The 12671-nt window shown below is 31.3% G+C and overlaps 2 protein-coding genes across 2 annotated transcripts; both read right to left on the bottom strand.

Moving 5' to 3' along the window:
• Nucleotides 1-4666: 4666 nt before the first annotated feature.
• On the bottom strand, nt 4667-7284 carry LOC125194535 (GDSL esterase/lipase At4g16230-like). The gene is made up of 5 exons (XM_048092799.1): nt 7062-7284; nt 6854-6984; nt 6047-6292; nt 5165-5423; nt 4667-4902 (listed from the first exon to the last, which is right to left on the bottom strand). The coding sequence occupies exons 1-5, from the start codon at nt 7282-7284 to the stop codon at nt 4679-4681; spliced, it is 1083 nt and encodes a 360-aa protein (XP_047948756.1). The 3' UTR covers nt 4667-4678.
• A 3412-nt stretch (nt 7285-10696) lies between these two features.
• Nucleotides 10697-12410, bottom strand: LOC125193828 (peroxidase 29). Its single transcript, XM_048091738.1, has 3 exons — nt 12190-12410; nt 11680-12034; nt 10697-11233 (listed from the first exon to the last, which is right to left on the bottom strand). Exons 1-3 carry the CDS (start codon nt 12400-12402, stop codon nt 10836-10838), a joined length of 966 nt encoding a protein of 321 aa, XP_047947695.1. The 5' UTR covers nt 12403-12410; the 3' UTR covers nt 10697-10835.
• Nucleotides 12411-12671: the final 261 nt, after the last annotated feature.

The raw sequence follows: 12671 nt of genomic DNA, 5'->3' as shown, positions 1-12671 counted from the left end.
ACTTACCAATTTCAAACCAAATTTGGCAAAGTTAATGCATTCAACCCTTGATTGATAAAGTTACTGTAGATTGTAGATCACTAAGAGAAATTAATTCCATGTCTATGGTTTCAACTATCCTCTGGTAAGAACATAACAATAAATATTAGTAACATAATAATCACACTAAAAGAATGTGTAAAATGAAGAAATATAAAAAGATACTATTGATAAAGAGCAAGAACCATACCGAAATCAAATTCGTTTTACAGAAAATTTAGTGATGGAATAGATTATAGATAAAGGTAATGAGAAAGTGAGTAATAAGCTAGTGAATGATACATATATATAGACAAAAATTATAGAGAAATTATAGTGTGTTAAAATTTTTATTAAATTACTATGGTTAATACAATTCCAAATAGTGTGTAATAATGTGGCGGTTACTATGTAGTACTTATAATTGAATACTAAGATTAAATTATAATTATTAAAAATCTGTAACTGCCAAAAATTTATTAATCTTTATGAAGAAAACTTCCACAACACATTTATCACTCTAATTAGTGTCACGGTCTATCGCATGAAATATAATTAGATGAATTAATTCAAATAATTTTTTTGATTGGTGATTAATTTGTAACAGCCATATTGATAAATTGAATTAATTTTTTGGTAGACCAACCAAAATATCTACATTTTATAAAACAATCCAAAACTTATAAATATTTGCAATTAAGGTCAAAACTCGGCTTTTATATTAGTATAGATATTATTACTATTTTCTCTTTCCATCTAACATACGAAACAAAACCTCATAAAATCTCGTATCGTCCTATAAGCGTGACATCTTTTATGGGACGAAGGGAGTACAAAAATACAGAACCAAGCATATAGAGGTCATTTTTAGGTCATCGCAAGCTTATTTTTACGTCATTATAATACGGATGACATAAAATGATCTTAACATGACCTCAAACCCGAATTTTATAGTATGACCTAAAACTTCTTTACGATGATCCACCATGTTTTTCTTTAATTATGGACCATTAGATTGAAACATCTTATGTTCAGGATTTGGTCTGGATTTTGTATTGAGATGCATTTTTGTATTGATCATTTTCCTATCACTATTTCAATACATGTTTTAACAGTGCTAAAATTGGATAGTGATGAAATGTCATAAAATACTACTCCATCTTCTCTAATAATTTGACACTATTTGACCCAGCATAGATTTTAAAAAAATAATAGAAAGTAGGTAGAAAAAATTAAAGGCATGTGAGTCCTATATTTATATAGGTTTATAATAAAATGTGAGTGAGAATGAGTTAGTGAAATGTGGAGTCCATTATTTTAGAGACAAACAAAAAATGAAGTAAGTGACAAATTTCGGGGACGGTGGGAGTAGTAATCCATTATTCTAACAAATCGTACTAGTAAGTATTCTTTTTGAAACGCTAGTCATTTTATTTTTTATTAAAATAGTAACTATTCTCTCTGTCCCGTTCTAACTAATACATTTTTCTTTATAGGATGTTCCACTCTAAATGATATTTCTTCCATCTTATAGTAGATGTCACAAAAAAATGTCACATTTCCTCTTTTGAAAAAAGTTCATTCTCACATCAATTATAAAATTACATTTTCTCTCACCATTTAAACACAAAATAATATCACCTAAAATCCTGTGTTATCTTCCAAGTGTGACATCTACTATGGGATGGAGGGAGTACATTTTTAAAAAATGGAAACATCATTCTCTCTATTTTTTCCTCTTTGTTACTTTATTTACTCAACTTAACTCACAAAATAACAATACATAAAATCTCACGCCAAAACAGAAATGCTCCATTTGATTAAATTAATTTTTATTTTCACTTTTCTTATTTTGAGCCCTCTCACGGTCTCACCTAACTCTCGCATATCCATTTTTCAAAATTTTGTGTATAAAAGAAATGTCCCATTATTATTTCTATAAAACATTTTAGCCGTCACATCAAATAAAATAATTTCAGAAAAATTGAATTAAGTAATTAAATATATGAATTTAGTAACTATTTTAATATTAGCATATACTCCAGTTAAGTAATTATTTATAAAATTACCATAAATACTTGTCTGACATATTATTTTTAAAATTAATCGCAAACACTTGTTTAACATATTTTTTAAAATATTACTCCCTCCACTCTAGAGTAGATGACCCTTTTCTGCAATGTCACCATATTTATGCACTTGTATTTAAAGAGTTTGAATAGTGAAAAAAAATTTGTTGTGTGTTTTAAAGTAAGAAAGAGACTCTACATAAAAGGCAGAAATGATTATTGAGTGTTTCATAGTACCATAACAGAAAATAAAAGTAAAAAAGTGAAAAAGCAGTTGTAGTTTTAATTATTTTCTAAATAGCTAAAAGGTCATTTTATATGGAACGATAAAAAAGAAAAATAGGTACACAACATCTTATGCATCCATTTCATATGTGTTAGGCATAGCTGGTGTATTAGGCGGCTCCCTCAGTTGATGTATACTATGTATATTTTTCCAATATTAAATGTTTATATTAAATACGTTTATGAAAAATAGATGTATATAATTTACATAATCCAAATAAATGTTTTCACATGTGTCCTCACAAGTTTGGTCGAGCCTATCCCTATCCTCTTTCACTTAGGGCATTGGATAGCTATATATGCCAAATCTATAATTAATTATGCATTTCATATTGGTTGGTGATACTAGATAGTAGTACAGCAATAACTTAATCACTAGCTCTCTTAATTTTGGTGACGGATTAATTATACAAATACAATTCATTACATTTCTAGAGGCATGCACAACACGATATAACTGCTAACTTAATCACACTGAAAGGAGTCATGTGGTAAACAATGAGGCTAGTAGTACAACAATAACTTAATCACTAGCTCTCTATATTTTGGTGACCAATTAATTATACAAATAGAATTCATTACACCTCCGGAGGCATGCATAATACGACACAACTGCTAACTTAATCACACTGAAAAGAGTATGGTAAACAATGAGGCTAGTAGTACAAAAATAACTTAATCACTGCTAGCTCACTTTATTTCGGTGACCAATTAATTATACAAATACTACAATTCATTACACGGTTTACACCTCCGGAGGCATGCATAACACGGCACAACTGCTAACTAAATCACACTGGAAGGAGTGTGGTAAACAATGAGGATCACCTACTCCATCTCCTACTACATACACACAAACATGAGTGATGGACTTCCTACTCCATCTCATATTTGTGTGTATATAGTAGGAGATGGAGTAGGAAATGGTATAAGTGATCCAAGCTGTATGAGCAAAGTTTAGTCTAATACATATCTTTTAAAGTTTAAACGCTTGAATAATTTAAGGAGTTCTTTGGTTTGCAAGATTATATCTCGAGATTAAACATGTAGTGTGTTTGGCTCATAAGCTTGAATCTCACAATCCTAGATGAATAATCATGTGATAATTAGTCATAGTCAACGTCCTACCACTAAAATAATCTCACAATTTAATCCTAGATTATATCTTTATATTAATATTTTATTTTGAAATCCAAACACCACCTAAATATATTTAGTACTTTAATCGGCTGAAAATAAACTTAATAAATAGTATATGTAATAGAGTGTAGGCAAACGCAATTACTACATAAGACTGCATTATTTAAAAAGAGACAAATCTATCTAGTATGTTTATTCTAGAGTTAATATGATAAATCTTGCTATCAATATTTTTCCAATGACATATATATACAAACTTTCAGTTTTTTTTATTATAATTTGTCTCACGAGTTAACTTGGGCGACACCATAGCTCGCAATCACGTCCATGGTCCATGGAGACGTCGCCTTCTTGTGTCGCTTTATGGAGTAGTACTATATATTGCAAATAGAAAAAAACAAAAAAAACACACTACTTTTATAAAACTCAATTTAAATAAGGATCACACTTTTTGTTTATTAGTCAAAGGATCACAGTCACACATCTTTTTTCAATCACACAGTTTCTCAACTAAAAACGTTTTTCCTAATTCACATTTAGGCTTTAGGGTAGAAAGTAGAACCTCGCAGTAGATTCATTTTTCGTCAAAATCTTCACAAATTTGAGATAATCAAATATAAAGAGCTTTTATTCGACGATAAATATATTATTCATTGTGTCCGATCACACGAGTTCAATTTTGGGTCACTACAACTTCGTTCCCAGAGCTATAAAGGGCCGCGTCCAGGGACGGATGTACATAGACTTTAAAGGGGCAAATGCCTCACCTACACTGTTTTTATTTATGCTATTTTCAATAGTTAATTTTAAATTTTTATGAAATATTCTTATCTTTGCCCCTTTCTTAATTCATTCAAATATCTTTATACATATTTTTTCCCCACCTATGTAGAATTTCTGGCTGCTTTGGCCCTGTCGCGCTGCAACACCACACTTCTTTATACGTTTGAGTTATGGAGTAAGAAATATAGCAACTAGCGGCACAAATATAACAAATGAAACGCATTTCGTGTTAGTATTTGACTAAGATTGAGCATCTTGATGAAATTTCTGAATGGCCATTGTACCATTTAAATCAAATACTGCCCATCTCTAGTAAATAAGAGTATTATTCTCTATATGTTTAGAAAATATTAGTGAATGTTGCCCAAAAAATAAACATATTTTCAATTTTTTAATAACTCACTAAGATTAATGGGCCAAATATCAGTAGCTCCGCCGTGCATAAGTCGCATTGCAATAACAGAGTTAGCAGCATCGGTAGGATGGAATGGATCCCAGAAAACGTATTTTGATCGATCTTCACAAACTTTCGAGGTGGGCCCACATGGAATTAGGCCTCCAAATCTACCCGCACTATGGCAACATGCCGAATTTGAATTCTCAAATCCTACAAAAATAATGCTATATGTTTAGTATTGGAATTCATAATGTGATAATTTGTCATGAACGAATGAAATAATAACATACAAATTGATAATATAATTGTTATTTATAATTCTTGATATCCACCATGTTTTAAGTCGTCAATGTGTCAAAATTCGAGCTATTTTTTTCAACTAGTATCAACTTTTCATAAGTAACAATCAACTCTGGTCCAAAAAACATACTACCCACCAACAAGAAAGCGTAACGTGAAGAGATGTACGTACCGTAGGACGTATAATTTCGGATAATATCGTCGACGATGTGGTAGACATCTGCATAAATAAGTTTGGATCCATCAAGATTAATTGCGTTGAGTTGTTGCACAAGACTCCTTAATTGGGCATTGAACAATTGGGCAAGTTGATTGGGGAGAGCAACACATTGATTTTGTGCAGATGGATTGATGTCTCTCTGATACGGGATGCACCCAATTGGCCCCACATTTGCCACAATTATTTTTCTTGCACCCATGCTCTTAAGTCGCTGAAAAAAATAAATTATTGTAACCTCAGTTCAAAATCTCATTTATTCGTAAATTTAGGTTTGACCCAAAATTGTTTTTGTTTCCAACTTCTTTGTGTAGTGTATAAATTAATATCATACTACTAGTTACATATAAGTAAGAGTTATTCCATCAGAATAATAATGAAAAAATGCAAACTCTAATATTATTGTACAAATTCCAAACTTTGCTCTGAACCGTTAGAAAAATGTCAACGAATGCCAAAATAATAGCAACAGAAAATGTCAACATAATGACAACTCAATATCAACCGTTGACACTGTGTTGATATTTTTTGTTATTATTTTGTCATTAGTTAACATTTTCTAATTATCTAGATCATAGTTTGGAGTTTTACTATATTTAGAATTTGCATTTGATTGCATCCATATTACATAATGTGTATGACTTTTTTGTTCTTACACAAATATTATCCACTCTCTCTGCTACATAGGCTTTTAAACCTATTTTTCCCTATACACAAAATTGATAATTAATTAGCATTAATTTGTTATATGTATATTTATGTAATGAAAAAATGTTCTAATAAATGTACGTCGAAATAGAAGATGAAACCATTTTTGGAATAGAAAAAAAATGTTACCATAAGTTGAGTTCTGAATCTTGAAATCATGGCTGCCACAAATGATTCAGGTGAAACGAGATGTTGTTCAACTTTGGAGATAACTGGAGTCAGATAATTGTTGATGAAATCGTTTGATCCAATTGCTATTGAAAATAGTGCATTTTGGAATAGCTTTATTGCTGCATCTTCACCGATTGTTGAGATTATTGCCTGCCTTGTGTTTGCGAAATTGTCAAGCTGAGCATCTAGATTTATTCTCCCACCCTGTCCAAAATTATAGTATAGTAATTATTCAAATTCTATAAAAATAAGCAACTCCCTCACAAATTTTAGGCCACATATATAGCTTTAAGTACTACTAACAAAACTCATAATTAATTAAAATTGAGACTCTCCGAGCTAGCTAGCTAATTAGAGTAGATAATTGCATAATTAAAACTTTATAAATATTTAAGATAGTGGACTAATTAAGGGAGTACAAAAATTCAATCTAATAAAATTAACCTCATTTTCTATTAATAATGCTTTAACCACGTTTCAATTTGTAAAATTATAGCTCGGCCCCGGCCTGTGCCTTACTAAAACTAAAAAATTACTATTACATTTTTATTTGTATTTTGTAGTATAGTTGAATTTTCAATATTTTGTCTAAAATGTTGTTCAAATTAAAAGTCTCTATAACAAAACATATGATATATGATTATAATTTCAAGATTCAGAATTACTAGAATTTTAGAATATATAGTCCTACCAAAATAAATTTATGTGTCCGGTCCGGTCCGGTCCCATACGTATACGACTACAAGGATAGTAGCACGAACTTACAAAGATTTGTCCGGTGTGATTTAAGATTCCGCCACCACCGGAAGCATAGTTTACACCTTGTAGACTCGCTGCTCCATTTGTAGTTGGCGCCAAGTATGGAGGAGTGAAGCCACTTAGACCTATTTCCTGTCCTGTTTAATTGCATTCCAAAACTACGCATTAAAAAGATTGCAATAAAATGAGGATTTCGAAGATGTCGAAAACTTGCCTAAAATGTCGACTATGGTTCTGCCATTGGTGAATCTGCCAGTGGGGTTGCCGAAATCAATCCCATTTGGGGCAAAATCTGCTTTAGAGAGAGAAGCAATGTAGTTGTTGTTGCCAACATCCACTAGTGAATCTCCAAAGATGAAATTTGCTGGTATGGAAGAAGATGAGCTTAACTTGACAATAAATGATATTACAAGCAAGAAATGGGAAAAATAATACATTAGTTTTTGTAATATGTTAGTATTTCCCATTTGGGAAGTATTGGAATTTGGAGATTGGGACAAGGTAGAATATATAACTAATGAATGACTATAACAAAACAATGAAAAACATTTTGCCTCTTTCTCCCATGTATATATACTGCATGAGCTTGAGAACTTGGGGTAAATTTAGGGGCTGAGGCGGAATATACTACCTCCGTCCCACAATAAAAGTCACATTTAGTGTGGACACGGGTTTTAAGAAATATAAAGAATAATGGGTTGGAAAAGTTATGAGGCCCATTTTTTTATATTGATTTTAAAATAAAATGCGAGTGAAATAGGTTAGTAGAATATGAGTCCTACTTGCCATTTATGGTAAAAGTGAAATGTGACTCTTATTGTGAGATGGACTGAAATGATAAAATTTGACTGTTATTGTGGGACGAAGATAGTATTTTTTATGAGAGTTAAGGTTTATAAAATTTTGAATTTGTGATTTCAAAAAGAGATTTTTCTTATCATAAAATTACTCAGATAAATTATACTCCCTCCGTCCCAAGATAAGTGACTTGTATTCCTTTTTGGGGTGTCCCATTATAAGTGACCCATTTCCATTTTTAGCAAAAAGTCATCTCTCTTACTTTATTTTCCACCTACTTTATTCTCTCTTCTCTCCTCTACTTTTCCCTCTCTCATACTTTACTCTCTCCACTTTAACTTATTTAAATACCATTCCTTAAATTCCGTGCCCAAAAGAAGTAGGTCACTTATCTTGGGATGGAGGGAGTATATGTAATATATGACTTTAAAAGTATTTTTTTAATAAGAGACAAGACGGTTGTTTTTTCATATGCTAACTTGCGTTATAGATGGTTCATTAAGTCGAGAGAATAATTTAATAAAGAATTGAATGTATATTCTGAATATAGCAAAATTTAATAGTAATAGTAAAAAAACTTTTTGTACTATAGTCCTTTGTACAAAAATGGTCCAATTATTATCGAGTTTCACGAAATTATATAAAATACGGAACTACCCTAAAATGGTCCAATGTAAGGGTTTCTTGTTTCAACCATAAATTAGCCTAGCAATAACTCACAATTTTCTGAAAAAGAGAAAATAAGATGGCATGTGAAATCTCTCTAAGGAGAGATGGCATGTGAAAATTTATTGTAGTCATCAGAATTCACCAACCATAAAATAGGGGTATGGGCACATATAAACTAGATACACCGTCATACATATTTTTTTAAAAAAAATTTGGTGAACAATTGTGCGACATTTTGTATTTTTGTTATCAAAATAATACCGTGTACTAAAGCAAAATAGTAAAAAGAAATAGTACTTAATTCACTCCATACTATACCGTGTAACCTTGGCTTATTTCTTTTTGACACGATTATTTAATTTAAGAGAATAATATGATAGTGCAAAGGTATATCACCCGGCCACATATTAAATAGTACTACTAAAGTTACTGGAAATAAAAAAAGAACAGAAATCAAGTAAACCGGGATGAGTTAATTTCTTCACCCACATATTAAATGCTAAAGTTATTGAAATTAAAAAAAAAGAACAGAAATCAAGTAAACAGAGATGAGTTAATTTCTCCACAATCATAACGAGGAATATGGGCCTCTAATATATAGTATCATGGAATTTTAAAAAGTTGGATTTTTATATGAACTTTAAATTAGGCAAATAATATCATGAACTTTTATTCGAGTTTGTTATTTCTTATTAGTAAATTTTTTTAGCTATATTAATATATTGAAGAACAATTTTGGAGGGTGTGCTTTAAGAAAAACTATCATCAATGATTGAAGAACTTGAAGCTCTTGAAGTTGTTGTCGAGAAATTATGAAAAAAATTCGCATCATGATATTATTTGCTAGAATTTTTTCGCCGATGGAAAATAACAAACTCGGATAAAAATTTCATGATATTATTTGCCAAATTAAAAGTTTGTGGAAAAAATGCCAACTTTTTGAAAGTTCAATGATATCATGAGCCAATATCTTTACATATAACAATGTCTTTTAAATTGAAGAAATATTTACTCTGAAATCACAAATTATAGTTAAATTATGGTTTTTCTTGATTATTAACTTGAATTGTGGATATGTTAACTTGGATTTTGTGAGTTTTGTCCATCGATACCTTTTGAATTACGTGACAAGTAATGATTTTCTAGTACGGGAGTGTTATGCAATCATATTGTTGGTTTCATAAATTCATCTGCTCCACTAAATATAATTAATATACTCCACTACCATTTAATTTATTGGGTGGTCAGTTTATATGGTGTGTGGGCAAAATTTGCTGCCACATGTTATGGTCAAAAACTTGTCACAATCATTAATATCCTTTTATTTATTAAGTACATAACTAGTCAATTTAATTCATTATATAAATATATTATTCATCTTCTATTATTACTTTTATCAGTTTATCCCAATATTTTTATCACCACGATAATTGATATAGCTAGACTAATTTTCAGATAAATACCAGATGCTGGAAATTTAAGACTAACAAATTATTCAGATGTCGAATTATTTATAGTGCTTTTGGTTCACTACTCGATCTTGACTCGAAATATTTTCTGATAACTTCAATTAACTCAATTCCATAAATGAAACGAAGTTGAATTAATGAACATGGAATTTAATATCCTAATTGAAGCCCCAGTCTGTCACCTTCAACCAAATTTGACCCAATTGAAGTCACAGCCTGAAATATTATTTTTAAAACTAACTTACAAGATCAAACAATATAATTAATATTCTACTTAATTGGATTAAATTCCATCTTGCATCATTAAGATAGGGTCAATCCAAATGCACTACTGTCACTGATCACTCTTATTAAATCAAGCATAATAAAATGATTTACCAACATACTATCGTTTGGGTCTCCAAGTTATTTTGCAACCAGCCCAATAAATGCATTCATATAATTAATATTGAGCTGTAAATTGCCATACCACAGTAGTATCCACCTATATACAGTAATATTAATATATTAATACCATATATTAAAAATTCACAAAGTTCCATAATAAAATCAGATTCAATTCAGTTATCTCTTATCAATAAAACGAGGTATAATTGGTATTTATATATGTTTCATTTGTTAACATCCTCCCCATGTTGAATCTTGGAGAGATTAAACTTTTTCTAATTAGATTAGATCAACTCTCTATTGAATTTGGCTTAAATTTAATTTTCAAATATACTATCGGATAATTTGGATCAATCATTTTTCAATTTCGGCCTAAATATAACGTTGGATCAATTAAATTTTGCTTACTATTAAATGAATAATCCATAAAACTTATAGTGGATCAGCGCCCAACTTCATATATAGAAAGAAAAATAAAGTAATAGGAAAAGTGTATGTAAAATTGACAAGTGATAATTTTCCAATATAACTAAGAACATATTAACCTATTGAAAATTCCTTAACTTCAATCAAATCTATAATCGATTACAACCCCGACTAATCGTACCTTGATTTCCTATTAGAACATAAGAACCTATTAATCTATTGAAAATTTCTTCTCAAAATCAATCAACTCGATTACAACTCCTCCTAATCACACCTTGATTTCCTATTAGAACATTAGAAGAAGAGAGCTTAACAAAAGCCGATGAAAAAGCTCTATAAAATGCATTGCGATCACTAGCAAACTTCTCAACAAATGGCCTAGTTCTTGAATCCAAAGGCAATGCAGCGTCTATGCTCAGCACTCCTCGGCCTCGCATCGTGTTCACAAAGTACTCGTTGTCAAATTGTATAGGTGTCAGATCATTTACAACGAACTTGATTTTCGAAGTTGTGTTGCCATCATAAGGTGGGCACTTCAACTTCAATGTGTTTACAAACCCGGCATTTATTGCATTGCCGGGCTTGTATAAACGGCTCCTGAGGCTGAAACAATGTGTGATTCCAAGGGTATGAGCCCCTGTAGTCATAGTGAAATGTCAGAATTTCCCATTATGTTTATATTTTAGTACCTACATGGCTACATTAGAAAATGTGTTTTTTCATGACTACCATTTTAAATAAAATCACGATACACTAATAATGCATGTAGGTAGTCATATAAGTATATTCGTGATGTTAACTAAGGGCATAAATGTCCTTTCGTGTACTCTTATATTCCATCAACGTAGTCCATTTCTATGATTTATCCTTATAAGAAATTAGTACATTTCATATTCATTAGAAAATAGTATATTTTACATGCACTTATTCTACTTTAAGTATTATCTTCACAAAGATTATAGATAATATTATTTCAAAAATTAAGAAAAGATTTAGGACATTTAAGATTTAGTAGGTAGACTACATTTGCACGGAGATACTGTTATATTGGCAACTATATTCATACTCATTATTATTGCTTACCTAAAATGGCAACCGTTTCTTCAACGGTCATGCCTTTTTTGGAGAAGAGCTTGAGGGCGCCCTTGAGCCCAATATCGTTAGGTGGCAACGAAGAATCAGCCAACCTAACGTTTGGAGGGCCACGAGAATCCCTACGACCCAGAGGTACATTGATTCTCGGTCCTCCAGATAGCGAGACCGCGTCTCTCGTTGCCAAGACTAGGACATCGGCACATGAAACCTGTCCCGGGCATACTTGTTCCAATGATGCTTTTATAAGGTCGACGATGTTTCTTTTTCTAATCCCAAAACTTTTTGATGAGGCTACCTCAGACGGCTCGTTCCGTGCATCGAGAAGGATTGAGGCATCACAACCCTGTCATATCATGTCATTTTGTATTTAAAAAAATTAAGAAAAAATGTTCGGTACAATTAGAGAACCATAAAAAGAGAGCAACAACGACAAATAAAAAAGCAAAAAAGACCTAACAGAACGTATATTTGTCCCGTCCGAGAGAGATGTAGAGAGACCTGGACTTGGCAGTCGTGAAAGAGAAGGCGCAAGAGAGCCGCGGAGGTGGTGGGATCGAAGATCGAGGCAGAATGCACTCCTTCTCGGACAATATTCTCTACTTGTGGGCATGATTCTTTGTAGAAATTATAGGACAATCTTCCTGCACCCTCACACTCTAACCCTAACATAACTATACCTGCACTCAACATTAATAATCTCATCAAATCCATATTTATTTTTCCCCCTTCAAAATTTGTCATATCATCTCTATATGCATGTGGACTATTTAAATACAATTCATCACTAGGCTGTCAACGTCAATATAGCTAACTCTACTTGTAAAAACAAACATTAAATTTTTATAGTTGTACGTAGCTTCGCAATCTTGTAGCTGGAAGAGGTATCAATCTATGAAGCTTAGGGGCCCAAAATATGTATTATGACAATAATAATAATAGTAGCATATAAAAGTATTAATGGTCCAGATTAATGCCTATTT

The sequence above is a fragment of the Salvia hispanica genome, chromosome 6 (genome assembly GCF_023119035.1).
Source record: "Salvia hispanica cultivar TCC Black 2014 chromosome 6, UniMelb_Shisp_WGS_1.0, whole genome shotgun sequence".
Classification (NCBI taxonomy): domain Eukaryota; kingdom Viridiplantae; phylum Streptophyta; class Magnoliopsida; order Lamiales; family Lamiaceae; genus Salvia; species Salvia hispanica.
The sequence above is the reverse complement of the archived record's forward strand: the minus strand, read 5'-3'. Positions and strand labels throughout refer to the sequence as shown.

Excerpts from the sequence above, each read along its gene's own strand:
- LOC125194535 (XM_048092799.1), bottom strand. The coding sequence starts at position 7,284 with ATGTATTATTTTTCCCATTTCTTGCTTGTAATATCATTTATTGTCAAG. Across the intron at positions 6,985-7,061 it reads AACCATAGTCGACATTTTAG|GACAGGAAATAGGTCTAAGT; the intron begins GCAAGTTTTCGA and ends GCAATTAAACAG. Across the intron at positions 6,293-6,853 it reads ATCACACCGGACAAATCTTT|GGTGGGAGAATAAATCTAGA; the intron begins GTAAGTTCGTGC and ends AATTTTGGACAG.
- LOC125193828 (XM_048091738.1), bottom strand. The coding sequence starts at position 12,402 with ATGGATTTGATGAGATTATTAATGTTGAGTGCAGGTATAGTTATGTTA. Across the intron at positions 12,035-12,189 it reads TTCACGACTGCCAAGTCCAG|GGTTGTGATGCCTCAATCCT; the intron begins GTCTCTCTACAT and ends ATGATATGACAG. Across the intron at positions 11,234-11,679 it reads AGAAACGGTTGCCATTTTAG|GGGCTCATACCCTTGGAATC; the intron begins GTAAGCAATAAT and ends CTATGACTACAG.